Source organism: Carassius auratus, chromosome 20 (assembly GCF_003368295.1).
Source record: "Carassius auratus strain Wakin chromosome 20, ASM336829v1, whole genome shotgun sequence".
Taxonomy (NCBI): domain Eukaryota; kingdom Metazoa; phylum Chordata; class Actinopteri; order Cypriniformes; family Cyprinidae; genus Carassius; species Carassius auratus.
This window is the reverse complement of record NC_039262.1, coordinates 23925380-23935714: the sequence shown is the minus strand read 5'-3', so window position 1 is coordinate 23935714 and position 10335 is coordinate 23925380. Positions and strand designations below refer to the sequence as shown.

The 10335-nt window shown below is 40.8% G+C and overlaps 1 protein-coding gene across 1 annotated transcript; it reads right to left on the bottom strand.

Moving 5' to 3' along the window:
• Nucleotides 1-4834: 4834 nt before the first annotated feature.
• Nucleotides 4835-6386, bottom strand: LOC113037861 (uncharacterized). The gene is made up of 2 exons (XM_026195205.1): nucleotides 5405-6386; nucleotides 4835-4969 (listed from the first exon to the last, which is right to left on the bottom strand). The coding sequence occupies exon 1, from the start codon at nucleotides 6371-6373 to the stop codon at nucleotides 5678-5680; it is 696 nt and encodes a 231-aa protein (XP_026050990.1). The 5' UTR covers nucleotides 6374-6386; the 3' UTR covers nucleotides 4835-4969; nucleotides 5405-5677.
• Between the last annotated feature and the right edge of the window lie 3949 nt (nucleotides 6387-10335).

The following is a 10335-nucleotide window of genomic DNA, read 5'->3' as shown; positions in this document are numbered from 1 at the left end:
TGAAGCCAGAAGATGCAGATATATATAGTATATATATATATATAATATATATATAATATATATATATATATATATATATATATATATATATATATATATATATATATATATATAGGATTGTGAAATGATTGTGTTTTCTTTCTCCTTTTTTTCTTTTCTTCCTTTTTTAATAACGGAAGTAGTTCAGCAAATAATTTTATAGTTATTCACCCTCAAGTCTTTTCAAACCTGTCTGACATTATTTGTTCCATGAATGTTTAGAATGTTCAAGTTAATACATATTCCACAATTTCTGTTTAATTGTTTTATTTGTTATCTATCTGTGCTTTGTGGTTTTCCTCACCTTCAGCAATTTTAACGTCAAGGGTTTTTCAGCATCCGTCTCCGTTCATCCGCATTTGATCTTAGAAAATGAAGTTAATGACATTTAATTAAGCTGAGCTGCTTAGTTCAAACATTAATCAGAAACAATGTCTAGATAAAGTATGTACTGTAAGTAGTACCAATACATACATTAACTTGCTTGCTACCATGTGTGTGTGTGTTACCCAGCCCTTGTGTTCAAGCTGTTCTGCTGTTCATATATATATATATATTATTTTTTCTCTGGATCAAGATTTTATATTGGACATCAAGTTAACCCCCTCTCAACTTGGTCAACCTGTTAAACCTGTCAGCTTAAAACCCATCTCTTCCATCTTTATTTGACCCTCTAACTGTAAAACTCCATTTAAAGAGTTCAGTTACAGTGTTCCTGTGGCTCAATTGGTAGAGATTTATTAATAGGAATCACAGCAGCTGGTTATTAGGTTCTTTTGTCTGCTATTTCTTTAAGAGCTGCAGCTGCTGAATGTGACGTGGATCTGACACGCATTATATTTTCTCACAACGTCTCTATTAATGACCTGACGAGGGTAAATTAGATGTGTCATATGAGTGAGACAGTGCTGGGCTGCTCCAGGACAGTTTTGAAAACTAATTCAGAGACATGTTCTTTAAAGTGGATCATACACAATATATTACATGCATGCACAGTATTAAAGGCTGATTTTTCAGACTGCCAATTATCCATGAAGTCCCTGGTAGAAAAATGGTGATAGCTACGCCGAGGTCATGGTTCATTTCCCAGAGAACACACACACAAATATTATCAACAAACAAGTGCTGTATAGCAGTGTGAAATGATCAAACTGACTGTATCAGAAGTATTGTGACACTAATACTGTTCAACCCCATGGCTTTCCTCTTTATTCTCTATTTCTTTCGTATCAGGTCTTAATCTGCAGGTTTATTGCAAATTCAGCATGAAGCAGAATCATGTTTTATTAAATAAAGATTTGTTTTCCCTACGGTTAGAGGACAGCTTTGTAATAACAGAAAAAAACTAATCCAACAGCTATGAATAATGATATGGCCCTTTTTTTATATAACATAAATTCACCTTGAACCAGGACCAGTTAGACATTCTAACTGTTCTAGACATTAGGAGGCCATGGACAAAATTCATTTTGGAGCCTCCACCCCACCCCCATCCTTTTTATTTATACAACATTTCATTTTGCATTTTGCATAATTTTACTTGTACAAAAGTAAGGGCAAATGGCTATTTTACTGTTTTTGAAAGAAGACTCCTATGCTCATCAAGTCTGGATTTATTTGAATAAAAAATACAGAGAAAAACAAAAAAAACAACAAAATAATAATAATAATAAGAAGAAGAAGAAGAAGAAGAAGAAGAAGAAATATTAATAATACAGTAGAATATTATTACAATTTAAAATAATGTTTTTTTCTATTTTTCTATACTTTAAATATATTTATGTGATACAAAATTGAATTTTCATCAGCCATTACTCCTGTCCAGTCAGATCAGTGTCACATGATCCTTCATAAATCATTATGCTGATTTATTATCAATGTTACAAATTTGCTTAATATTTATTTAACAACATGTAATATTTTTTTTCATAATTTTTTGATTATTGAAAATCTGTATACACACACACACACACTAACACTCATGTTTGTTTTTGTGGAAAGTGGGGACATCCTATAGGCGTAATGGTTTTTATACTGTACAAACTGTATATTCTATGGGCCCTACACCAACCCTACACCTAACCCTAACCCTCACAGGAAACTTTGTGCATTTTTACACTCATTCATGCTTTATAAGCATTTTTAAAAAATGGGGACATGGGTTATGTCCTCATAAGTCACCCTCTCATTGTAATACCTGTGTCATACCCATGACATTATACAGAGTTGTGTCCTGATATGTCACAAAAACAAGAGCACATAGTAGGTGGCCAACAAAAAATGATCGCTCTGCCGCCAAAGTGCATTGGCAACGTTTGATGCTGAATGGCGCTTTGACCACAAGTTATCAAACAAGCGCATCAAAGCACATTTTCGCAAATAGCCGTCAGCTTTGCCTCACCGATGTGTTACATTTGACGGCTGCAGAAAAATAAAGAAAAGCACCGTAGTTAAAAATATTTAATATTCACATGAAAATGTATTATTTAAAGTTATGTGCGTTTCTTAGAATTTAATTCAAGCAGGATAAATATCAAGCCTTATATTTTCTCTAAGCTGCACAGGATTACACCATATTTTAGATTTGACACATTTAAAAGGTGTGCAGTATTATCTATATAATATGAATTATGTTATATTATTCTAAAGAAATTGTGGTTTACTTTGCATCGAAGCATTAAAAGTGGTAGCCTATTTTAGTGAGCTAGGCTACATGGATTTATATGCAAAATGTCAATAATCTCACATATTAGGCCTATATTTTCATTTATATTTTAAAATTCCTTCAATAAAACAATGTGCATTTTTGTCACACACTACTTTGTTATCCGTTATCCTTTATTTTGACAGATAACTTCTCAGGAAAAAGATATCTGTCTGTACACTGATTAAGACATTGTTGGGAGTTTTATAAATTATTTACTTTTTTTGGCAAAATGTGAGGCACTGTATAATTTTACTCCCATTATTTAGGCCTAATTTATTTAAAAACAAATAAATTAAACCTGCACGATTTAGCTAAATCATTGAAACTCTAAAGAATGGACTGGTTAATAAAACGTCCTAACGTTTAAACTCAAGTACTGTCATTATAATCAACAAAATGATTTGTGCAGCGCACTTGATGCTGAGTGGACGAGCAGCATTTATTCTTATTTGTCTACATATCTTATTTTAATTACAAATCTTGTTTGGTTTTATTTTGGATAATTGCATGTAAAAAAGATTTACTTTGTAATGCATATGCAAAATGTGAGTTATTATTCATATTCAAGTTTTGTGTGAAAATTATTAATGTGCATGCATGACAGGGAGGCGCCCTCTCTATCACTCAAATTTTTCCTGTTAATGAAATAACTTAAAATTGGGGTGTCTCACATGTGAGAAATATATCTTCAGAATTCTTGAAATGTCTACTTTTAAACAAATCAATTTAAAACAAAAGCATTATGTAATCTGTAAAGGTTGCATTTCTCTCTAAACAAGTGTCCATGTGGAGCGAGTCTGTGAATTTCATCTTATAGCTCACAAGAAAACATTTGTTTATTAATAAATAATTAAAATGTCAAATTTTTTCACAATTATTAAGCTACTTCTGCCAGTGCTTTGGTGCATGTGTGTGACGAAGAGGCTGAGGCGGTCGGATCCATCTGCAGTATTTTATTAACACAGGTAAGCCAGCAGAGATATACAGTCATGGAACTCGAGGCTAGTATAAATGGGACATTCTGGCGGAGCGGGATGATTATTTAGAGACGCCGTGATCTCAGAGATTATGTCCCACTGGACAGGAGCCACGATTAGTGCAGGGGAAATCATAGGTTCCGGCTCAGATTCCTCACTGGGACCATCAAACTGTCGGGACAGGGCGTCCGCTTTGCCGTTCTGGGAGCCCGGCCTGTAGGTGATCTTAAAATCTAATCTTGAAAAGAACAGAGACCAGCAAGCCTGGCGAGCATTCAGACACTTAGCTGACCTGATGTACTCCAGATTCCTGTGATCAGTGAGCACTGTAAAAGGCTGACGAGCTCCCTCCAGCCAGTGCCTCCACTCCTCAAAGGCGGTCTTCATGGCCAGGAGTTCGCGATCACCCACGTCATAATTGTGTTCTGCAGAGTTGAGCTTGCGGGAGTAAAAGGCACACGGGAACATTTTCTCAGGGTTACCATACCGCTGAGACAGCACAGTCCCTACTCCTTTGTTAGATGCATCCACTTCAATGATAAACTCCCTTTCAGGATCCGGGTGATGGAGAATAGGAGCCCCACTGGGGTTGGATGCCATGGTACAGACATGGCCGAGGCTTTAATTTCTTATGTGTAGACTGTAGACTGTCTCTTTACTCTATCACTTTTTTATCGAACATATTCTTGCTAAATATTACTGATTTGTTCTGTACTTCTGATCAAAAAAATGCAGACTTGGTGAGCATAAAATTTTGACCGGTGTATGACATATCAACCAAAGCTTCTTTTCAAATCTCTTTTTTGTTTGATAAGATGTTATTGTTGTTGTTATTACTATTTTGCTGTTTTATTTATATATTTTATACCATTTGTAAGTCACTTTGGATAAAAGCGTCTGCAAAAAGACCGGAATATCACTTCAATAGGTGAACACAAGTGCTTTTATGATTTCTCTCCTTGCTGGGAATCTCCCCTCCCATTTGATCAATATTGACCACAGATATTGTCATAGTATTAATATCAATAATATGATAATGTATTGCATTGCTATCTTAAATTTGATATATATGCAATCAAATCAAGTGGAAGAGAAAGAAACGATCGCTACTGAAAAAACTGCTGACTACTCTTGTCTAACTCAGGTTCGGATTTATAGAACGGCTACAGGGTGTCCGGTCAGAACATTAGGTCTCACACCAGGAATGTACTTCAGGGTGATTTATTGTGCAAAGATGTGTGTGGTTCTGTAAATATAAAACAGTATACAAATATGAATAAATGAATAAATACACATTAACAGATCTTTACAGCAGTACTTAAATACTCATAAGTAACAGCATTGTAAATTATCTAAATATAATATATATACAAATATGACTCAAAGTTCTATTAAATAATCGCACTACTGCACTGTGCGTCTGGCTCACGTGCCTAGCTCGTCCGGTGAACAAGCCCGAACATGTTCCCTGAGATGCGTTTCAAGTCTATGCATTATAGCCTAATATGCAATAACATTAAATATTCTATCAAACAAAAACACAGGCGAAATATAACATTTTGTCAACAAGAAAATGTGCAAATATAATAAACAATGTAAACATTTAGGTAGAATGCCGCGGCAGCGGTCATTAATCTCGCTTGTAAACTTATCATACATTTAATTATGTAAATGTACTTACGATTAGTTGCACGCACACATATATCCACACAATCCTTAAACGGGCAACTTCTAACTAATTTAACTATGAAATATTAACTATAAACACATCAACACATCCAGCCTCTATAATGTCTTGGTTCTCACTCCGCGGAAAGATTAGGAACAGTCCAAATCACGAACACAGGCGGGAGGGTTCGGAAGAGTTCACTTTCAAGGGGTGGCCTTTTTTACAGCCGCCCCCAAATTCACAAGGTGAATTTGAACAACAAGGGCCTTACTAAGTATTACAATGTCATTCAGTCAAAGGAGGTAGACAGATGATCTTGGTCACTGGCCTTAGGTAAGTTCTGTCTTTCACTTTGATCTCAGCTGATCTGACTCTGTTATCCTTCCCAGGGAAAACTTGAAGAATCCTTCCAACAGGCCAAAGTTCACGAGGTAGCTGTGGATCCACAATCATAACAGTTTCACCTATCTGTAGGTTGTCTGTTTCTGACATCCATTTCTGTCTGGTTTGAAGGCTGGGTAGGTAGTTACGGATGAATTGCCTCCAAAAGTGATCAGCTAACAGCTGACTATGCCTCCATCTCCGTCGACTCAGAAGCTCAGAATCTTGGTATGTCACTTGGGGAAGTGAGGCGTCCCGCCGCCCCATCAGCAGAATGTTGGGTGTAACCGGGTCAGGGTCAGCAATGTCTGAAGATATGTAACCAAGAGGTTTGGCATTGAGGATCCCCTCAATTTCAATGAGAACAGTCCGCAATACTTCTTCAGTGACTGTCTGTGCTCCGAGTGTCACTTGTAGGGCTGTTTTCAAGGATCGAATTTCCCGTTCCCAGCATCCACCAAAATGTGGGGCATTAGGTGGATTGAATGTAAACCTAATTTGCTGGCTTGCCAGTTGAGCTTGGAGCTCAGGTTGAAGAGCAGTGTAGGCATCCCGAAGTTCCCTTTCACCACCTTTGAAATGGAATGAGTCACTGTCCATACTTGTGAGGAGATCAATATGCACTGCACGGGTGGTCATACACTTGAAGATGATCCCCCAACGCTTCTCATTTCGGCATCCAAACTTTATGAGATAGGGACCAAAGCAATCTATACCTGTTGAATAGAAAACTGGCTGGTGAATTCTTAACCTGGCAGGTGGGAGGTCTGCCATCCTGGGGGGATGCGGTTTAGCCTGCCATTTTTGGCATTCAGCGCATTGGCGTTGGTGGTGTTTAACTGCTGCTCGTCCTCTTAACACCCAGTTTTTTATCCTGAGCTCCGCAAACACCCCTCTGGTCCAGGGTGATGCAAACAGTCATCATAGTCTTTGATAATTAGTTTGGTGAGCGGGTGATGTGGATCAAGGACAATGGGGTGAATGGTATCCTCATCTAGTTGACTGATTTGTCGTAAGCGACCGCCAACACAAATGAGATTGGTTCTGATATCTAGTTCTGGGGCTAGGCAAAGCAGTCGACTATTGCTTGGTAGAGGTTTACCAGATTTCAAGTGCAATATCTCATCTGGGAATGATTCTGCCTGGATCTGTCAGAGGGCTGTGAGCTCAGCTTCTATGTAGTTTTCTGCATTTGCAATGAATGGAGAGCTTTCTGATGATGGCTGTATAAGAGCTTTTAAGTAGTCTGTGAATGTGCAAAATTTATGAGGATCTGGCAGTGACAGATCAGAGGTTAACAGTCCACAGAAAGTTGACCTTTTCAGCTCACCGTCTTCACTTATGTGAGCTAGTGGTGGCATTTCTGGCCAGCTGTCTGGTCTTTGTCTGAGGAATGCTGGGCCTTGGTTCCATCTGCTGTCTTTGTTGAGATCAGAGGGAGACTTTCCTCTTGTAATTGCATCTGCTGGGTTGTCGGATGACTGTACGTAACGCCAGGTGTCAGATTCAGTCAAGTCCTGTACTTCTGCCACTCTGGTCCCCACAAACACCTTAAAGCGACAGGAATCTGATAAAAGCCAAATTAGCACTGTGGTGGAATCAGACCACAGTGTGACACTACTGAGTGGTAACGTTAGCTCTGCCTTCAGGACTTTAGCAAGCTGTGCACCTGTGAGTGCTGCACACAGCTCAAGACGAGGGATGCTCTGCTGTTTCTTGGGAGCAACACGAGACCTAGCTGTTACAAAGGCCACCTCCACTTTACCTTGAGGGTTCTCTGTTCTTAAGTATGCCACAGATCCATACGCCTTCTCTGAGGCATCACAAAAGATGTGAAGTTGCCTAATACTACTAGAGCAGTCTAGTTCCTTGCTGCAGTAACATCTGGGCAAACTGATATTCTGCAGATCTTCCAATTCACTCTCCCAGTGTTTCCAAGAGTCTAATAGGTCCTCTGGCAGCCTGGGGTCATCCCACTCCCTTTGTTTGTCCCACAACCTCTGCACTATCACCTTGGCTCGAGTGGTCAAGGGTACAATATAGCCAAGGGGATCCTACTGGCTGGCAAGGATCTGGTAGATGCTTCGCATTGTGGGCACTTCATTGTCTGGTTTGCGTCGTTTGTAAGAGAGGGTATCTGATTGGCAATTCCAGTGCAGGCCAAGTGTTGATTCCTGAGCTTCTTGGTGGCCTTCGCTGAGCCAGAGGATGCTACTCGGTGACTGAATGTCCGCTGGCAGATGGCTGATAACTGAAGGGTCATTGCTTGCCCACTGTCGTAACTCAAAGCCACCAGATGCTAGAAGGTTACAGAGTTTGTCTACCAGATTCTTGGCCATGTCACGGGAAGTGAAGCTCTGGAGGCAATTGTCCACATAGAATGACTTCTCCACTGAAACTTGTGTGTCCTCTCCAGGCTGGCTGTGATCTAGAACGTGCTTCTGTAAAGCAAACGATGCACAACACGGACTGCAAGTGGTCCCGAAAGGCAGTACCTGCCATTCATAGACATCTGGGGTTCTGTCTCTTTGCATGTCTCTCCAGATGTATCTCAACAGAGGTTTATCTTGTGGCAAGAGGCGTACCTGATGGAACATGCCGCGGATGTCACTACTGATGGCAACAGAGTGCTCCCGGAAACGCAGAAGGACTGCCAGGAGAGATGGACCAAGTGTTGGTCCAGGTAACAGTAGCTCGTTCAGGTTGTGTCCTTGATATGAGAATGAACAGTTAAAAACCACCCTGTTCTTCCCATTATGCTGCACCATGTGGTGCGGAATGTACCAGGCTTCCTTTGTTTTGTCCACTTGCTCCTGACTAAGTTTGACAACGTAACCAGCTTGCACTAACCTGGCCAGCTCCACTTGGTATGCTGCAGTTAGAACAGGGTCCCTTTCCAGCCGTTTCTCAATTCCTCTCAACTGTGGCAGGACTGCTTCCTTTGGAGCACAGAGGCGAGGCATGTTCTTGACACGGAGCAGAGGAGTAGCGTATCGCTGGATACCATTAACATCCACTCTCACTGTGTTTTCTTGCAGAAGCTGAATTGACTCTTTGTCTTGGTGTGATCTGGTAATCACCTTTTCACTCTGGTAGGGTAGAACATCCATTTGCCACAGTCTCTCCACATTTGCATAAAGATCATTGACAGGCCGCAGCGAGGTGAAGAAGCATTGATCAGGGGAAAGATGACTGCTCAATTCTTCAGTTGGACCCTGCAGTGTCCATCCCAGACGTGTTCTTACTGCTGCTGGCCCACCAGGGGGTCCCAGTCTGACTGGTTCTATGGGTGTGAGGAGGTGAGGGCAATCAGAGCCAATGAGAAGAACAGGATGTACCTTGTCCAGCTGTTGTAGAGGTAACCCTGCAAGATGCTTAAATTTCTGTTGCAGGACACTAACTGGGTGTGTATGTTCTGCCAGACCGAGTGCTTTGGCTGTGAAGGCATTACGGATCTTGTAAGCTTTGCTGGGGTTAACAGTTTGGGACACAGTAAAAGTCACTGCCGCCCCGTGAATGACCTGGGTATCCTGTCTTACTGTACGAAGTACAAGGTCCTCTGGCTCCCCCACAAGTCTTAATTTCTGCACTGCATCATGCAGAATGATGGTCCGCTCTGATCCATCGTCTAATATGGCGTAAGCTTCCATTGCCACGTTGCCATTCTTTATCAGAACCTTAGTCACTTTGAGCAGTACTTTACTTCCGGAGGTTGGTCGGTCAACATATAAAACTGCACTGGAAGGAGCTGCACTTGGCTGAGATGGCTTGACCTGGTCATTGACATCATGTAGTACCATAAGGTGCTTCTTGTTGCAGGTGGGGCAGAAAGTCTTTAGTGTGCAGTTAGCCGCTTGATGTCCACGACCACAACGCCAGCATCGGTTCTTTGTCTTTATCCAGTCTATTTTCAGGTCTTTGCTAAGAAGCTTGAAGTTGTCACAGCCATTCAGATAGTGTTTATTATTATCACAGTATGGACAATAAGCTCTCACCTTCTCTTCTCTGACTGAAGCTGGTTTAGACGTGGCTGACGACATTGATGTGGAATATGACTTGTCGGTACCAAGGAGAATGGTAGTTGGTCTGTGAAGCTGCTTAGACTCTCTTCTCACCTCTCTGCCATGCACTGAAGATTCCTGCCTTGTATAACAAGCGTACTGGCTATTGTCTTCCTGTACTTGAAGCTCATATTCCAACCAATCAGCGAAGTCCAGCAAAGTAGGAATAGAGACTTGCAAAGGGTGGGTGTACCGCTTGAAACTTGATCTGAAGTCATGTGGCAGTTTACTCAGGAGTCGAGACACATGTGATCCACATTCCAGCTCTACAGTACCTTTGTGGCCAAGCTGCTGCAACATACTGACAAGCGAACGCACCTGCAGTCCGAACATCCTGAAGGCCTTTACATCTCCACTGCGTATATTAGCTCCATCCATCAGCTCAGCGATTCGTTGCAGTGCTAATTGGTGGGGTTGACCATACATCTTATCCAGAGCTTTCATAGTGTTGGTGAAGGGAAATCTGGAATTGCTGTAAGAGTCTGCCACAAGGAGGGCCTC